The sequence below is a fragment of the Danio rerio genome, chromosome 2, assembly GCF_052040795.2.
Source record: "Danio rerio strain M-AB ecotype USA chromosome 2, GRCz13ab, whole genome shotgun sequence".
Classification (NCBI taxonomy): domain Eukaryota; kingdom Metazoa; phylum Chordata; class Actinopteri; order Cypriniformes; family Danionidae; genus Danio; species Danio rerio.
Window position 1 is genome coordinate 1948348 of NC_141022.1, and position 20209 is coordinate 1968556.

At 38.0% G+C, this 20209-nt stretch overlaps 1 protein-coding gene across 2 annotated transcripts in view; it reads left to right on the plus strand.

The window, feature by feature from the left end:
* dsg2l (desmoglein 2 like) overlaps window positions 1–20209 on the plus strand; it is a 33942-nt gene that overhangs the window by 10869 nt on the left and 2864 nt on the right. For both annotated transcript variants that reach the window (XR_015477510.1, NM_001423856.1), the window contains exons 4-13: window positions 3223–3361; window positions 3870–4030; window positions 4927–5061; window positions 5159–5344; window positions 7956–8221; window positions 9519–9661; window positions 11779–12000; window positions 12978–13199; window positions 13677–13804; window positions 15127–15426. Coding sequence is in view for 1 of the 2 variants with exons in the window: in NM_001423856.1 (NP_001410785.1) it covers window positions 3223–3361; window positions 3870–4030; window positions 4927–5061; window positions 5159–5344; window positions 7956–8221; window positions 9519–9661; window positions 11779–12000; window positions 12978–13199; window positions 13677–13804; window positions 15127–15426 (1902 nt within the window). In the remaining variant the exon portion in view is untranslated. The remainder of the gene's footprint in view (window positions 1–3222; window positions 3362–3869; window positions 4031–4926; window positions 5062–5158; window positions 5345–7955; window positions 8222–9518; window positions 9662–11778; window positions 12001–12977; window positions 13200–13676; window positions 13805–15126; window positions 15427–20209) is intronic.

Here is a 20209-nt window from a genome sequence, read left to right on the forward strand (position 1 = left end):
CAGAAGCTTATAAGGCGCATGCGCCAACAAGAAGGGCACGCATCAACGCAAAACTAAGAATTTTGTATTAGTTCAACGAAATATTTTAAGTTTTTCACATTGAAGCACCATATTTGTTGAACAAACTAACTATTATTTGTCAGCATTTCAAATGAAAATATTTAAATTCAGTTAACTTATTAATCTTTGTTCAGAGGACTTTTTGAAAGTTGGCGTTTTTACAGTGTTTTTAAGTCAGTCAACCAGTTGTTTTTATTTATAAAGCACATTTTTGTCACCGACTCGGTCCCAGTAACTCCCCTCGCTGGCCAGCAGAGGCCACCATCTCCGGACTTTTAGCATTACGTCATCCATCTACACTGATTGCGCATACACCTGATTGTAATCTGGCTAATGACCCACGTACCTCTTATAAGCCGCACTCAAACACTCGTTCAGGGCGAAGTCTTGTTTAGCCCCGGCCAGCATTTCTGAGCATTATCTCCAGCCTGATCTCCTGTGCATGACTCCAGCCTGTCTCTTACTTTTCTTCGCCTTCTGCCTGCCCACGACCCACGCTTGTTATACGGACTCTGACTCTCTCTCTGCCTGCCCACGAACCACGCCTGTTATACGGACTCTGATCCTTGCTGCCTGCCCTTGACCCAAGCCTGCATAACGGATCCTGGTTCTCGCTCACTCCCTTCCACTCATGCCTGGTAACTCACTCTGTGTCTGTTCATCATCAGTCTTGATACCTATACTACTACTGTGGATGTGTGTGTGCACTCCGGTGCATATTGTGTGTTTGAGTGAAGTTGTGATTAATAAATACTGCATAATGGATCCCTCCGTGTCAGTCTCCTCGTTACAATTTTAAAAAGGATGCTCAATAGAGTTAAGCTTATGCTTTAAAACGTTAATATAAAACACACCAATGAAAACATTCCTTCATTCATTTCCCTTCAATTGATTATTACTAGCTATGTTCCATCCACCTATTTTTTTACAAATGCGCATGAGAAAACCAGTTGATGGAAACGTCATGATGCGCATAAATTTTGAAAATGCGCATAAAAAACGTATGCGCCTAACTGGGTAGGATAAACTTTTTATTCGATAAGAAAAGTTGCGCATAAACTGCAATGGAAACACTTTTACCGCACAAACTCCAGCATGCGCATTAAAAAAGGTCATGTGATTTTGTTAAAGGAGATCATGTGATGCTTAAAATGTGTGTGAATGGACAAAACGTCAGGCTGAGCACATTATAAAACAACTGAAATGTTGTTTTGGTCATTATAAAACGCCTTACCATTTCAGTATTAGTGTTATTATATTATTAATGACCTCCAGAATCGAGAGCGCCTGTGCTCCGCGTCTGACACCTTCAAACGCCGCTGCGCGCTCACTGCTTGTCAGGATTGTCTACTGAGGCGCATTCATTTAGAAAAGACTGATGCAGCTTCTCCTACTGCAGCAAATGCAGTTTTTACTGTTGATATTTGGCACCAGTTAATCAGGAAGTGACGATTTTGTTCGCTTGACTCGTTGGATGGAAACGATGCCTCATTCGCACAACTTTTATTCGACAATCCAGTTTTGCGCATAAAGTTTATTCACATTTTTGAATGGAAACATGACTAATGACCGCCAACTATTCCAGCATATGTTTTACGCAGCGGATGCCCTTCCAGCTGCAACCCAACACTGGGAAACACCCATACACTCTCACATTCTCACACACACACTCATACACTACTGCTAATTTAGTTCATCTATATGGTGTTTTATTAATTTTTATCTTCCTCACTTTTCCTTCGGCTTAGTCCCTGATTTTTCAGTGGTCGCCACAGAGGAATGAATCACCAATTTTTATTTATTTTCATTTATTATTTTTTCATTTATTCATTTTCCTTCGGCTTAGTCCCCTATATATCAAGGGTCGCCACAGCAGAATGAACCGCCAACTTATCCAACATATGTTTTACGCAGCGGATGCTCTTCCAGTCGCAACCCAACACTGGAAAACACCCATACACTCATGCACACATACGGCCAATTAAGCTGATTCAGTTCACCTGTACCGCATGTGTTAGTACTGTGGGGGAAACCGGAGCATCAACACGGGGAGAACATGCAAGCTCCACACAGAAACGCCAACTGAGCCAGCCGAGACTCGAACCAGCGACCTTCTTGCTGTGAGGCCACAGTGCTAACCACTGGGCCACCATGCTGTTTCAATAAAAACATTACTACACAATTATAGCACTGCACCTATCATGAGTTTTACCATCTAAACTACCAAAATGCAGACTTGTGTTTTCATATGGAAAATTCTGCATTAACACATCCCAGATTTCCAGGATTTCTGACTTTGTCTTGTGTTGTAAATCTGAATTTAAGAAACAATTACCTTACAAAAAAATTAAGCCTTACAAAACAAGAAGCAATAATGGTGGACGGCTGCTTCTCACTCAGGGCTGTTTATGCTAATGAGAGAGAGATCATCACTAATGGGCGGGGCTTTCCCCCCTCTGATGAGACGTACAAAGGGTTAATGTCCATCAAAGTGTTTCTGAAGCACACTCACTGTAAGTAATGTTGAAGTATGTATTTAAGTAAACTTCATGTATTAAGTATACTAACATCTATGTATTAGTAGTATACTTGCAAATAGGGTGGGCTATTCATATGGATACACCTTAATAAAATGGGAATGGTTGGTGATGTTAACGTCCTGTTTGTGGCACATTAGTATATGTGAGGGGGCAAACTTTTTAAGATGGGTGGTGACCATGGTGGCCATTTTGATGTCGGCCATCTTGGATCCAACTCTTGTTTTTTTCAATAGGAAGAGGGTCATGTGACACATCAAACTTATTGGGAATTTCACAAGAAAAACAACGGTGTGCTTGCTTTTAACGTGACTTTCTTCTTTCATGAGTTATTTACAAGTTTCTGACCACTTATAAAATGTGTTGTCCATTGTGTTGGATTGTCACTGCGACCCTCTTCTCCAACTCTTCACACACTGATAGCAACACCTCAGGAGAAATGCCAGCACAGGCTTCCGGTATCCGTAGTTTCAGGTGCCGCACATCTTGTATCTTCCTTGTACCTATCTATCACAGCAAAACAAAACATCACAATGTCAGATTTTTATCGTGCAGCCCATTGTCCACTGAATGAAACATTAATTTTCATAATTTGTGAGATGTTTGCTCATTTCTTGTTCTCCAGCTTCAAGGGGTGGCCAAGTTTCTGAATGGCAGCAATGCTGAGAAGGATGTGGACCTGAGAGTTGTGGTGCTGGATGAGAACGACTGTCCTCCGGTGTTTAACCTGACCATTGGAGCGGTTTCTGAACTCAGTGCCAGAGGTGTGAGATCATTTTATCCGACTCTTTCAATCATTTTCATTGTGCAAGTAATTTATGGATTTTTAATGAAATTATACAGCTGATTTAATTGACTAAATGAGGACGAACAGTATATTGGATTCATAGTGTTTGTATAGTGGTAAAGCATCCCACAAGGCAGGCGAACATGACTTCATCAATTGTAATGTTTCCAAATTTTTCTTACCAGGTTTTATATCTGTGTATTGTTTTCTGTGGCTGTTCATACTTGAAAATGTGTTTAATGCACTATAAAGCTTGATGCATCAGAATCAGTATTAGGTATTGATCACCATGACAAGGAATTGGTACCCAGTATCGGCTGCAAAAATCCTGATTGAGCGCTTACAGTTTATTGCTGAGTGTATATTGGATACAATGCATATACCCAGAATGCATTGCATTGCTTACGACACATTCCCGTGCTCTATTACCTGTTTTGGGGGTGTTTATAATGTCTTTATTTTTGTCTGTGTGTTTGCTTTTTCAGACACATTAGTGATGAGCATCACTGCGACAGACGCAGATGAAGAAGGAACTCTGCATACAAAAATCGCCTACAGTATAGTTGAACAGAGTCATGCGGAGATGTTTTACATTAATCGCGAGACTGGAGGGATTTACGTCATGCACAACACACTCGACAGAGAGGTATGCTGACACTAACTTATCTCTTAAAAAAACATATTATTATTTTGAAAAATATTATTATGAAAAAAAATTATTATATTATATTATATTATATTATATTTTATTATTTTATATTTTATTATATTATATTATATTATTTATTTTATATTATATTTTATTATATTTATTTTATTATATTATTTTATATTTTATTATATTATATCATATTATATTATATTATATTATATTATTTTATATTATATTATATTTTATTTTATTTTATTTTATTCTATTATTTTATATTATATGATATTATATTATATTATATTATTTGTAATTATATTATATTATATTATATTATATTATATTATTTTATTTTATATTATTTTATATTGTATTTTATTATATTATATTATATTATATTATATTATATTATATTATATTATATTATATTATATTACATGATGTTCTATTTTATTATATTATATTATATTATATTATTTTATATTATATTATATTATATTATATTACATGATGTTCTATTTATATTATATTATATTATATTATATTATATTATATTATATTATATTATTTTATATTGTATTTTATTATATTATATTATATTATATTATATTATATTACATTATATTTTGTTTTATTATATTATAGTATATTATATTATATTTTATTATTTTATATATTATATTATATTTATTATATTTTAATATATTATATTATATTATATTTTTTATATTATATTTTATTATATTATATATATATATATATATAACATTACATTACATTATATTTTGTTTTATTATATTGTTTATATTATATTTTATTTAATTAATAATTTTTATTTAATTAATTAATTGAAGTAACAAGAAGACAATATTTTGTGCTTTTTTTCTTTACAGAAAATAGACTCGTACACACTGACCGTTAAAGGCACTGACATGAACGGAGCTCCAGGGGGAAATTCAGGAACAGGGAAAGTCGTCATCAATATTCTTGATGTCAATGATAACGTTCCTACTCTGGAGAAGAACATAGTAAGTGTTTTCTTTATTATAATGATGATGATTATCCTTTGGTCATTTAAGAAAAGAGTCTGTTAAGTCTTACAGGAATGATGTGTGTGTTTCTCAGTATGAGTGCAGGGTGGAGGAAAACACCAGATTTGTCGAAGTGGTGAGAATTCAAGCTATCGATGCGGATCTGATCTACACCGATAACTGGCTGGCCGTCTTCACACTGGTGTCAGGAAATGAGGCCGGTTATTTCTCCATAACCACAGACAAAAAAACCAACGAAGGCATCCTCATGCTCAACAAGGTAGACTGATCAAACTCCTTTATGCTGCTTTGTCTTTAAAAGCTGTGCTGTTCTTTGCACACCAGCTGTAAACCAGACATTATTTTCCGTTATACTATAAGGCTGTTGAATGCTTGATTCTCACTCATTCTAAGATGTGACGTTTATTTTCAGATACATGCATAGCTAAAGTAGTTCCGGCAGGTTCTGAGCACATTACAGTTTTCTAGACAAGAAAAAAAACATTAGGGATGCTCCGATCAGGATTTTTGCAGCTCATACCGAGTACCAATGTCATGTTGATCGGCCGATACAGAGTACTAATTTTGTTGCATACATTTTCAAGTATGAACAGCCACAGAAAATAATACAACATATAGAAAAATGACAAACAATGCAATTTGGAAACATTGCAAATGATAAAAGAAGAATTCATGAATCAATGTCTCTATCAAGAAACAGTTTGGAGCGTACATCTGATGCATAAGAAGATAAAATGCACACCTATAAATCTAATACTTCTTTAATAAAAGGAAATAGGCCTAAAGACTACTGTAAATATATTACAAGAAGTTGTATTATTAAATATTCATGTTAAAAAATAAAGTTTAAGTTTTATTTATCTAATAATTCCAGCCAGCTTTTAGTGAACTGGCAATATTGTCAAAAACACAGAACTTTCAGTTGTTATATGTAAAAAGGCCCAATTACATGCAGGACCATTCCAATATCTTGCTGGTCTCCAACTATAAACAGCAGATCTCTCAATGAGAGAGACAGAGGGATTTACACTCGCGATATCTTTACTGCTCTATTCATTTAACCTAACAAATGTAAGGCTTAGACCAGGGGTGTCAAACTCAATTCCTGGAGGGCCGAAGCCCTGCACAGTTTAGTTCCAACCCTGCTCCAACACTCTTACCTGTAGGTTTCAAACAAGCCTGAAGGACTCAATTAGTTTGATCAGGTGTGTTTAATTAGGGTTGGAACTAAACTGTGCAGAGCTGCGGCCCTCCAGGAACTGAGTTTGACACCTGTGGCTTAGACCATCACTGTGCCTCTCACGATCTAAAATTTTCAGGCAAAATATTGTCTAGTTTTCAGAAATAATGAGCTAAAATGAAGTGAGTTTTTCCTTATATCAAGCAAAATAATTTGACAATGGGGTAAGATAAATAATCTTACATCAAAACGAAAAACAACGTTAGTTTGCTTCCCCCATTGGCAGATTATTTAGCCTGTTTTAAGGAAAAACTCACTTCATTTGGACTCATTATTTCTAAAAACAACACTATAATTTACTCGTCTAGAAAATGCGTCTTAATTTAAAAATTTGTAGATATTTGGACTAGAAACAAGAGAAAAAAATGCATTTTTTTGCAGTAATACTCTGATGTACTGTCTGCAGTGCACATTGTTTATACTGCTAAGAACAGACTGAAATATTCAGGAAAAATAGCCAGATGGTAGAAATCAACCTTTTAGATCAGGAAGCTCTGAAATAGCTGTAATAGTTAACCCTGTTGGCATGACTGAATCTCAATGGCTGCTGCTCTGCTGAATTATTATTATCTCCATGAGGCCAGATACTCCTGCATTCCTCTGGCAAACGCTCAGCCGCTGGACAACAAGCTGAAAACACTGATCTAAGAAAAATAAATCTTGCTCTGAGAATCGCCTGCTACACTGCAAAAATGCTTTCCTTTCTTAGAGTTTTTAGGTGCGTCCCAAATCCCATTGTGCACTATTCTGCGTCATTTTGTAGTATAAATAATCTAAGTAGTGCATTCACACTGAAATATTATTTATTCTAAATAAATTAAGCACACTTTAAATACCTGGTTGATGCACATAATTAACCGTTAAAAATCAATGTGGAATGTTGGACACTTCGCACACTTGTATGAATGTATGATGCATATGTAGCAGAAGGGGTGGGGTTAGAGATGAAGGGGTGGGGCTATCAGGCAGTGACGTTGGATTACTTTATTTATTTTGGATTGTGAAAGCTAAGTTCTCCTGATGGTGAATGTGGTTATGCTCATGGCAGGCACTATTTGGTAGTTTGGTCATTTAGGGAATTTCCAGTTAGTAAAACGTTCCATTTGGGACGACACTACATGCATATAGTTGAAGTCAGAATTATTCGCCCTGTTTAAATTTCTTTCTTTCTTTAATATTTCTTAAATGATGTTGAACAGATTTAGGATTTTTTCACAGTATTTCCTATAATGTTTTTTTTCTTTTGGAGAAAGTCTTATTTGTTTTATTTCGGCTTGAATAAAAGCAGTATTTAATTTTTTTAAAGCCATTTTAAGGTCAATATTATTCGCCCCCTTGAGCTATATTAGTTTTGGATTGTCTCCAGAACAAACCACTGTAATACAATGACTTGCCTAATTACCCTAACTTTACCCTAATTAACCTAGTGAAGCCTTTAAATGTCACTTTAAGCTGAATACTAGTGTCTTGAAGAATATCTAGTCTAATATTATGTGCTTTCAAAACAGAAATTGGCGGAAAAATATACAGGAGGGTGCATAATTCTGACTTAAATGTGCAGCAGGAAGTTTCCTGCATTCCTTCCTTGTCCCACTTCCTCCTTTTCACCCATTGTTTATTTCTGTTAAAGGAACTGGACTATGAGGAGCTGAAGGAGATCCGACTGCAGGTTTCTGTCTCAAATAAAGCGCATTATCACTCGTCAGTGGTCATAACAGGGAGCAAAACATACACCATCCAAGTCAGTGTGATCAACCAGCCTGAAGCCCCCCGCTTTAAACCAGCCGTCAAAGTCATCACCATATCTGAAGAAAGCACCACTGTTATCCTAAATAAAGTCATAACTAATTATGCAGCGATAGACAGCGACACCATGCTCATTGCTACTAATGTAAGGTAAGACTGCAGAAAAGTTTACATTAAATACATTATTTCCGTATAATAATCTTAATAATTAATCATTTGATATTCAAATATTTCCGTCATGAACACTCTATGGATTTAATATGGTAATGAATATGTAAATGGCAGTGTTGGTGAATTTGGTCTTGGCAGAGTAGATCTGCTACGCTGCTGCTGCTGCGTTGATTATTATGGCAGATCAAGTACCGAGACCTGCTACTGTCAGTATATACACAGACATGCCGTCTCAGAATATAACACGCTGCTGCTGCAAACTTAATATATATGTAACTCACGTAGCAGATCTAAACACAGGTGGAGCTGGGGTGGAGGAGGGTCTTCGAAAACGTGCCGCAGCTTAAACAGCGTAGAATGACGCGGAGCTTTTAAACTGATGAGGAGCAAACTCATTGGCTGCCGAGGAGACAGCAACCAATCTCCTGTGATAAATGTATGTGCATACGTAGCAGAAGGGGCGGGGTTAGAGATGAAGGGGCGGGGCTATCAGGCAGTGACATTGGATTACCTTATTTATTTTGAATTTGTGAAAGCTAAATTCACCCATGTAAGTGATTGTGCCGCCTCCTGTTGGTGAATGTGGTCATGCTCATGGCAGGCACTATTTGGTAGTTTGGTCACTTATTTCACTAATTTGACAACCGTCAAACATCATCAGGGAATTTCTGGTTAGTAAAACGTCCCATTTGCTGCAAACATAATGTATATGTAACCCACATAGCAGATCTAAACACAGGTGGAGCTGGGGTGGAGGAGGGTCTTTGAAAACACGCCGCTGCTTTAACAGCGTAGAATGACGCGGAGCTTTTAAACTGATGAGGAGCAAGCTCATTGGCTGCCGAGGAAACAACAACCAATCTCCTGTGACGTAGTTCATGACACAGTAGCAGATTAGGTGACCTATCCGGCTGCGCGCATAGAGTTTCACGCCGGAAATGTTACTTATTTTATTATTTTATTTAATATATTTTTTAATAACACTACAGTGTAGGTAACAATTCCCACTAGTCTCTTATTACCTGGATGTTATTAAGATATGAACTGTTTATTGGTACTTATTATAAAAGGACATATTCTGCGTGATCTTAATTTACATCTCTAATCTGAAACCCAGCTATACCTTAATGACTAATAATAAGCAGCAAATTAAGAGTTTATTAAGGCAAAAGTCATAGTTAATGGGTTGCTAATAGTGACATTTGTACCTTAAACTGAAGTGTGACCATTGTTTTCTTTATGTATAGTTAAAACAAATCTATTTTACTTGTTTTAGGTATGCAAAAGGACAAGATGTAGACAACTGGTTGATTATTGATGAGAAGACGGCTGATATAAGACTCAACAAGATACCAGATTATGAGTCCGTATTTCTGAAGAACTACACATATTATGCCCATATACTCTGCATCACTAATGGTAAGTCAGCTCTAAAAACAAAGCAGTGTGTTTTATGGTACATGTGTATTCACCCTCTTGTGAATTTCTTTATCAAATATCACCCAAATGATGTTGAACAGATTCAGGAATTGTTCACAGTATTTCCTAAAATATGTTTCTTCTGGAGAAAGTCTTATTTGTTTTTATTTGGGCTAGAATAAAAGCTGTTTTAAATTGTTTTAAACACAATTTAGGGTCAATATTATTAGCCCCTTTAAGCAATATTAGTTTTGGATTGTCTCCAGAACAAACCACTGTTATATAATAACTTGCCTAATTACCCTAACTTTACCCTAATTAACCTAGTGAAGCCTTCAAATGTCACTTTAAGCTGTATAGAAGTGTCTTGAAGAATATCTAGTCTAATATTATTTACTGTCATCATGGCAAATCAGTTATTAGAAATGAGCTATTAAAACTACACTGAAAACCTTAATAAGTTGACTGAACTTAATAACTGAGTAAACTCATTGCTTCAATTTAATTTAGTAACGGAGTTTCCGAAAACTTGCATATTTAAGTTTATTTAACTTGGCGGTTTGGTAGATTATACTTAAATTGTTCAGTTCAGTGTGTGTGTAATTATATACTATGAAAAACATGTTTTAAAGAAAAGTAGCTGTTTATTTCCATTATGGTGAATAATTATACATGAAGCCTTATTTTCTGATTAAAAAAGACCTTGCACTAAAAGGTTGCACATATTAGAATTTTACAGTCAAGACTACATTAAAAACGACCTATTTTTTCAAAGGATTAATTGTGATTTTGAGCTTACTATACTTGAAATCTTAAGTTTATGCATTTTCGTTGTATATAAGTTAAATTAACTCATATTTTTTAGGTGATAGGACCAAAATGCTCAATTTTAAGTAATGTTCAGTCAACTTTACTTGATTGTTTAGGTAAAGACAACATTAGGGTTTACAGTGTATTATGATTAGAAATGTGTTGAAATATACAGGTAGGCTTATAATCAGGGCTTGACATTAACTTTTTGGATCACCAGCCACAGTGGCTAGTAGTTTTCCAACGTTACTAGCCACTCTGCATTTTCACTAGCCACAATTTTGTTGTTGGAAAAATATTTTTATATGCATAAATATGACTTTGACAAGCTAAAATTACTTGATTTAGATTTAGTTTTCTTTCCACATGCCTTCTCAATTCATTTCACATTTTGTGTGTCGTGTATGAGCAAATAGGTCATGACTTCATAGTGCTACACTGCAATTAGTTTTTTATTTCACATGACTTTTCAGAACTCAAAATGAAGGATTTACCAAATTTATCTCTGACCACTTCAAACAATATTTATTATTTAATAATTAATATTATTTCTTAGCCACAAATTTTAAATGTGTCAAAACAAGCTAAATATAGCTGTATACTAGACTTTAACAAAACATTTCTTTAAAAAAAAAAACAAAGAAAAACAATTGACTTTTAAAAATAATTATTGTCATGTATCTAAAATACGCACAGTAATCTGTCCTCGCTAAAGGTCCCTCAGATCACCAGTTAACTACACATAAATGGAGAGTTAATCTCATATTAAAGCAAATGTTGTTGTAAAAAACGTTAATTAAACCATATTAACAAAAATAACCATAAGCAAAAGAAAGCAGGTGAAAAAGATACTGTTTGATAATGAAAGGATGATCACACGGTTAAGGCCATAACTTTTTTTGTCTGACTATTTGAAAGAGAACCGATCACTTGTCCAGGCGTGGTTGCTTCAATCAAGGAAGCAGGAGCATGCACGCGCTTCAAACACATCAGCTGTTAGCTCGAGTGATCATTCTCTCGGAATTTATCTGCTTTCTTTTGCTCGCGCGAACGCTTTTTTTTTTGTTACTCTCGATTCTAAGATCACATTTGCACGCATATTGGGTCATTCTTTTAGTCGAACCCTGCTTCTAAGAAAACCACAATTTAAAAATTATTTTCAACCAGCCAAAGTGGCTAGTGGGAGTGACTGTCTAACCAGCTGAAATCTACCTGCATTTGGCGTGTTGGCGGGTGTTAATGTTAAGCCCTGCTTATAATCCTGACTTCAGCTGTATATTCATAAATAATCGCCTTTCCTTTTCCAGAAACTCCAGCTAAAACAGCCACAGGTACTATTGCCATTCAAGTGAAGGACTTCAATGACCACTGTCCAGTGCTCATCCATCAGTCTCAGAAACTGTGCTATGAAGAGCATGTGGTTTTCGTCACGGCTGAGGACAAAGATCATTTCCCCAATGCACATCCCTTTGGTTTCAAAGTGAACACCAAACACACGAAGGAGTCGTGGAGCGTCGAACATTTCAACGGTAATACAGCTATAAATATAACCAGGGTGCGAATTATACATTGACGATATATTTTGTGGTTATATTAGTGCAAACAAATTCACAACCCAGGCTCATTGTGGAAGCGTAACCCCGCGGACGTTTCTGGAGACCGTGAAATATGTCCCGGGAGGTACGTATTTGTGCAGTTTATGTTTTCGCGAATCCGCGAGAGGCCGCTGTGCCGCGCTGTCTTAAATGCCTCTCGGGAGCGTGCGCCGTTAGCACCTGCACTGTTCTCACGCGAATAGCCACCAGAGGCCGCTGTCGAGCGACCGTCTGTCCGACTGGCCGAACGACTGAACGATCGACTGATCCTCCTCCTTCCCTAAACCCAAGAGATGATTTACAAAAGCCGTCCAGAAAAGAAAAGCAAAAGCCCTCGTCCGATTTTGACCGAGTTTTCGGATTTCGCCGCATTCTCGCCCCGTCACGAACTCGTTCGCTTTTCAATTTTTGCATTCTGTTTTTCATCTTACCTGATTTCTGGAACCGCTCTTCCCCGGACTCGAACCCGGTCGTCACCGCGGGTGGCTCCTCTTCCTCCGGGCCTTCGCTCCGTCGATGTAACACCACAAGCTAAGCGGACAAACTGGTTGCAGCGGGACAGCCCTCCACACGGAGGTGAGTGAGCCGTCAGTCACAGCCAGCGAGCGCGAAGAAGAGGAGCGGCGAACACCGCCCCGCAGCGTTCGCTCGAAAAACCTAATGCGGCATTACGTACCTCCGGTCAATTCCAGAAATGTCTGCAGGGCTACTTTTTCAGAATGAGCGTGGGTTGCAAATTCAACATAGGCTCATTGTGATTACGCACCCCCGTATACAGTACATTCGTAAACAATAACTGCAATTAAATGACCTGACAATGAAAAGTAACCCCTTTAAAGTAATCTAACTGCAGTAATTAGTTAGTTTCTACCTGATCATTACACCCAACACTGCTCCCATCATGCTTTCAGACACTGCAGCGATCTTCCGGTCCCAGGAGACGCTGTGGCCCGGCGTGTACCATCTGTCAGTGGATGTGTGGGACCAGCAGGGGAAGGTCTGCGGCGCTCAGCTGCTGCGGGTGGAGGTCTGCATGTGTGGCGCTGAGAAAGTCTGCCTGCCAGTCACCGTGGTGTCCCGATTCGGAGGGTCTGGGGTTCTTCTCATGCTGCTGGGTCTGCTGCTGCTCCTGTGTGAGTTACAGCAACATTTCAGATCTCCATAACAATAGTCTGTAAAGACAAACACATAGTGTATATAGAAACCTGATGTATGGTGATATACACTCAAAACATGACCTTTGCTCTTTGTTCACTTATTTTCTTTGGCTTAGCCACTTATATATCAAGGGTCGCCACAGTGGAATGAACCGCCAACTATTCCAGCATATGTTTTATGCAGTGGATGCCTTTCCAGCTGCAACCCAGCATTGGGAAACACCCATACACACCCATACACACACACTACAGCCAATTTAATTAATCGATTCCCCTATAAGGCATGTGTTTGGACTGTGCGGAGCAACCCGGGAGGAAACCCACGCCAACATTGGGAGAACATGCAAACTCCACACAGAAATTCCAACTGACCCAGCTGGGACTCGACCCAGTGACCTTGCTGTGAGGCCACAGTGCTAACCAGTGCTAATATTGGTGTTGATGTGTTCGCAGTGATTCCTCTTCTGCTGTTGTTCTGCCTCTGCGGTGCTGCAGGAGCTGCCGGAGACTTCAAGGCGATACCATTCGATGCTAAAGAGCACCTTATTGCATACAACACTGAAGGACAGGGAGAGGACAAGGTATCTGAGTCTAAGACAAGACATTTTACTGTTCAAGTGCTGGTCCAGAGTTTATTTTTAAGGCTTGGTTGTGTTTATAAGATGCAAAGTAATGTGTGCTTATGCTTCACTTGTAGAAATACACGTTATTTGTTCATATATCTTACTTTATACAGCTACTCAACTAACATTAAAACCACTGTCATATTTCCTAGTTCCTCTGAAAACCCGCCCTCAAGAGGCTCTGATTGGTCAGCTAACATAATGTGCTGTGATTGCCAGATCGGTTCCACGTCACAAAGATAAGCGTCATGCAAGCACACGCTTTTGCGCTGTGTAAATACTGTCAGTAGCCAAGTTTTCATTCAAAAATGCAAATTAACTTTATACGTAAAACTGGATATTTGCATAAAAGACGTGTGAATAAAGCAGCGTTTCCATCCAATGAGTCAAGCTTCCTGCTTGTCACTTCCTGATTAACTGGCGCCAAATATCAACTGTAAAAACAGAATTTGCTGCGTTAGGAGAGGCTGCGTGAATCTTTTCTTTATTTAATAAATGACTTTCACCTTAGTAGACATTACCGACACGCAATGAACGCATGGTGGCGATTGACGCTCTTGACAGTTCTGGAGGTCATTAATAATATAATAACACTAATACTGAAAAGGTAAGCCGTTTAATGCTGTGTTCACACCAGACGCGGAAAGTGCGGATAAAATTATTCTATTCGCATGTAAATAACTGCGTGATTATTTGAGTTTACTCGCTTAATTCACGCGTCAAACCCCGCTTCATTCGCGCGTCAAATCCACTTCAGAACAGATGCGGATTCGCGTGATTGGCAGGGCGTCTGTCCGCCTGGTGACTCTAGCTTCATTGCTAAATGGCTAACATGGATTTTATTGAGAAAATTACAGCGCTTATGTGCTTTATGAAGACTGAAAAACGGTGTCATTATGTTTAGGGCTGGAATACACGCTATTATGTCATGACCGTGACGCAGCTTCAAGAATTAGTTTCAAACCGGAAGTACGAATTAGCTTGAAATAACGCAAAAACAACCAATTTACACTTTTTAGTGAAATATAGGTGTCCTAATAGTGTTTATAGCGGCGTGGGACACATATACCTCAAAAAATGTGTTTTGGTGTTTCGTGACCCTTTAAACATTGCGTATGGACAAAGCTGTAAATGAGCATACGCAGTAAAAAAATCAGATGTATGAAGCACTGAGTACTCAGAATCCCACTGCCTTGACTAGAGCGTAGGGGTGCTGAAGTTTAATATATGATATCGTAGTGGACCACCCCTTTAATGTTATTTTGTCCGCTTCCCCACAGGGCATGGCTCTCTTACACATGTCCAAAGACGAAAACACACGCACTAATGTGGGCACTGTTGGAGGAGCTCAGAAGCAGAGCGATGGGAAAGACGGCGCAGTGACCGCCGGCGGATCACACTGGTCCACGTTCTACCATTATGACCAGTTTAATAATAATGCATACCATCACCACAGGGATCGGACTGACGGAGACTTCATGTACGCGCAAAGAAAAGACGAACACAGCAGATTTGAGAACTACAACGCTTTTGATGGGCTCGCACTGTCTGATGCTTTCTTGGGCAACTATTACTCTCAGGTAGGTATTGATTTACATAGACCTGTCACAATAATCAATATATGGACTTAATGTGCAACACATAGAGATAACCTCAATGATTTTTATTAAAGCAATATATATCGCCCATACATAAAAAAAACACATTTAGCTGATTGCACAGCCTCTATTGGTTAAAAAACACTATAGACAGGCCTAGTTTTAGGCCCCTTTTACACTAATACGGTTTAGTTTTGAAACGGCATTTTAGGATGAAAACGATCCGCGTCCACACTGGAGTTTCACTTAGCATTTCTGAACAACTCTCCGTCCACACTATGACGTTGAAAGTGCACATCACGTGATCACACACACACTCTGGCATGCACTGCAGCGTATGGGTGCGTCTGAGCTCCAGGCTGTCAGCAGGTGCTTTAAGAACCTCTACCCACATGAGAGCTGTGCACGTCGGACTGCTCATCAAGGATCTACCGCTGGATCTAATCTCACTATATTTGTTAAACGTGATATTTGATTCATCTTGTCTCTATCTAACGACATATTCCCCGACTTTGGTCTTTTGAATCTATTACCTGTTCTCGGGTAACGTGTTTTGACTGAGCGCATATTAATAATATATTAATTAATGTAACTGCATACTCTAATTGTGCACATTTGACTGATTGCTTGCCTTTATTTTCATATAATGTATAAACTTATTGTAGTTTATACTGTTATAATGGCTGTTATTGATTATTAAAACTGATATTTCTTGTTTTCAATGAAAATGAAAGGAGGCAGTGATGTTATAGTCTCCTTTTTGTCATGAATATGCATACAGTGAAGATGACACTCGTATAAATATGTAGCTACACCACGACCATGCAAACTCCACACAGAAACACCAACTGACCCAGCCGAGGCTCGAACCAGCGACCTTCTTGCTGTGAGGCTAAGTTGCTAATATCAAAATTAAAATTGACAGTTCTTTATATAATTTTATTCTTGAGTTAGTGAGACAACGTAGCCTGGGTGATGTGAATAAGGTTATAAAGTACACTGTTTCCTTTGAAGATTTACCCGACGTGTCCTCGGGAGTTTGTTTTCTATATCAAACTTGTGAAGTCTGAACTTACAGGGAGAGGATGCAAGACTGAATTGTGTGTAGGCTACTTAATATTAAAGGGCACCTATGGTGAAAAATCTACTTTTCAAGTTGTCTGGACAGACATGTGTATAAGTATAGTGTACAGAGCATCATATCAGGCTGATATAAACACACACCTTTTTTTTTTTATTTACCAACATAAAAACGTTGGACCAATTGGAGCGGTTTTCAGACCGACCGCAACTTTACGTAGGAGTGCGGTCCCATCGCCCACCATTATTGATTGACAGGCGCGTGTCACCATATCCTCATTTTGTTGTTCCACGTCCGCCATTTTCAGCGTGTGAGTCACAGCGGTGTGCTAGAGGAACATCCTTGCTCTATTTTTAGATGTAAGGCTCATTGGGCTCAACACACGATCAGCATTCGGTAGGTTTGCAAACGTGTACTTTTCATTGCGTGTACATTCACAGAAGTCGCCTTTGCCTCACGTGGTGTCTCTTTGTTGCTGTGTGTGTGTGTGTGTGTGTGAGAGAGAGAAAGAGCGTGCTTATGTGTGTGTGTTTATACAGACAGCTTGTTATAGGCTGTCTGGACTCTGTATAGCTGGGTGATTTTCGATTTTGTTCTCCCCCCGCTCGTTAGCGGGAAACTGGCGCGGCGGATAGAAAACAGGGCGAGACGGGCAGCGGGACCACACATGCTGAATATAAGCGGGAGCGGTAGGATTTGGGCTAGAACCTGGCGGGATTCAATATTTAGTCCCACGCTGATCTCCACCAGAGTGCCATCTGAACATGCAAATGTCCGTGTCTGGTGTGTTGTGTCGCGGCTCTAAGCGGGTCATCCGGTGCCTCAGTCAAAGTAAATTAAGTGCGCGTGGTTATTAGACTGAGTACAAGCTTGGCACTTTAAACTAGCACACAGATTGCTGAGAAGCTATACAAAGACACGAATGATTGTGTCCTCTGTGGCCGAGGCTGAATGCTCATGTTCTCATGCAGCGTCTCTGCTTGTTCCCAAACACAGAGCGGGCGAGCTCTTGGCTCCGCCCCCTTGATACGTTGGGCGGGAATTTGAAACTAATTTTCATGTGAAGCTACACGCCCCTAAAACAGCAAACTGTGTACACGCCCCCAACATCACACTTTTGAACACATTATAATAAAAACATCTGAACTGTGTGTTGAACTTGACCTAAATTGGCACACTCAGAACAACCTTAATAGTAATATTAAATCATAAAAAAGGGGTAAACTATGTGCCCTTTAAGTTGCTCGAAAACTCCAGGGTAGTGTGGACGGATGGTGTAACTGTACTAAAACTTTAAAAAACTTTTTTAAAACTAAAACGTCTTAGTATAATCGGGGCCTTTTATAGTCGGGCAAAAAAATTGACTGAGGTTTTGTTTAAATTAAAAATGCTTACTGAAAGCTCATGCAGCATACTAATATGCTCTGATGTCTGACGTTACTTTGGATGTGATCATCTTCATTATTTAAAATAACAGTAAGGGGGAATTCTAGTTAGGATCTCATGATTTAATGGCAACGAGTTATACTAATAGTGCAGAACAGTAGGGGAAAATCACCACAAGGCAAAACGAGACACAGCAGGATGGGAAACACTTTACAAACCAGAAATCATTAGCCAACAATCAACAGGGTAAATATTTACGGGGGGAGAATGAGGAGGATGAGCAGATGGAGCAAATGAACTAATAATGAGATAGCAGCAGGGCTAACAAACATGTGAGAGACATCAAACATGACAATACAAGAACATGGTGGGCAAACACAATATTGAGGATAGCCGGAGCCAAGAGGTCTGGCGGTCGTTTAAAGTTCTGCTATATTAAAGGGGATCTATTATGCAAAAATCACTTTTATAAGGGGGTTAATCCCAGTTGTGTGTCAGCAGTGTGTGAATATCGCCAGCTACTAATGGTAAACAGGAATTAATTGTATCTTCATAATCAGACTTGATAATAACAGTCTGCAGAAACACTTTGTTTGGCATTCTCCCTTTGTATGATGTCATCAGTGGGAGAAAGCCCCGCCCACTAGTGCCCATCTTTCCCTCATTAGCATAAACACATAGGCATTTAGGCTTAGGGTTTGTAGCTCCACCCTCTCTTGAAAAGAGCTCTCGTTTGCATTTAAAGCTACATAGAATTTACATTTAAATCTCATTTGAATTTAAAGTGACAGTCCCTGATGTACGGCTTTACATAGTTATAATAAGCAAACGTCAAATTTAAATTATTCGATTGAAAAAAATAATTACCCAAATAATCGATTATCACTAGTTGCAGCCCTAATTTGATAGATGGAAGTTCTCATTTTATTATTATTTCCTGTGAATTTTACAAAGGACTATTCCTCAGTGAGCTCCTAACAGGCCTGACAGTAAACCACGTGCTCAAACAGAAACGCAGGAAAAAACTAAAGTATTATATTGCTCAATGAGACCCTTATGTTGTTTAATGCATGCGGGTCTTATCTCTGATCTAACTAGATAACATGACATTTTTGGTTTTTAGCCTTGTTTAAAGATCCGTGTGAACAGGGATTATTTTGATAAAGTTGTTGTGTAGGTATGAAATGTTAAGCTGAATGGTGACAGAACAGCTTTATTGTGAACTTTAGCCCTTTTTAAATAATAAATTGGTATTTTTGAAGCTTCATTGCAAATTTTAGCCTTTTAGTTGAATAAACTGATATTTCTGGAGCTTCATTGTGGACTTTACCCTTTTTAGTTGAATACATTTGTATTTTTGTAGCTTTGTTGCAGACGTTAGCCCTTTTAGTTAAATAAATTAGTATTTTGGAGCTTTATTGCGGATTTTGGCCTTTTTAGTTGAATAAACTGATATTTCTGGAGCTTCATTGTGGACTTTACCCTTTTTAGTTGAATACATTTGTATTTTTGTAGCTTTGTTGCAGACGTTAGCCCTTTTAGTTAAATAAATTAGTATTTTGGAGCTTTATTGCGGATTTTGGCCTTTTTAGTTGAATAAACTGATATTTTTGGAGCTTCATTGTGGACTTAATTGGTATTTTTGGAGCTTCATTGTGGACTTTAGCCTTTTTTGTTTAATAAATTGGTATGTTTGGAGCTTCATTGTGGACTTAATTGGTATTTTTGGAGCTTCATTGTGGACTTTAGCCTTTTTTGTTTAATAAATTGTCATATTTGGAGCTTCATTGTGGACTTTAGCCTTTTTTTGTTTAATAAATTGGTATTTTTGGAGCTTCATTGTGGACTTTATTGGTATTTTTGGAGCTTCATTGTGGACTTAAACCTTTTTTGTTTAATAAATTGTCATATTTGGAGCTTTATTGTGGACTTTATTGGTATTTTTAGAGTTTCATTGTGGACTTTAGCCTTTTATGTGTAATAAATTTGTATTTTTGGAGCTTCATTGTGGACTTTATTGGTATTTTTGGAGCTTCATTGTGGACTTTATTGGTATTTTTGGAGCTTCATTGTGGACTTTAGCCTTTTTACTTTAATAAATTGGTATTTTTGGAGCTTCATTGTGGACTTTATTGGTATTTTTGGAGCTTCATTGTGGACTTTAGCCTTTTTACTTTAATAAATTGGTATTTTTGGAGCTTCATTGTGGACTTTATTGGTATTTTTGGAGCTTCATTGTGGACTTTAGCCTTTTTGGTTTTATAAATTGGTATTTTTGGAGTTTCATTGTGGACTTTA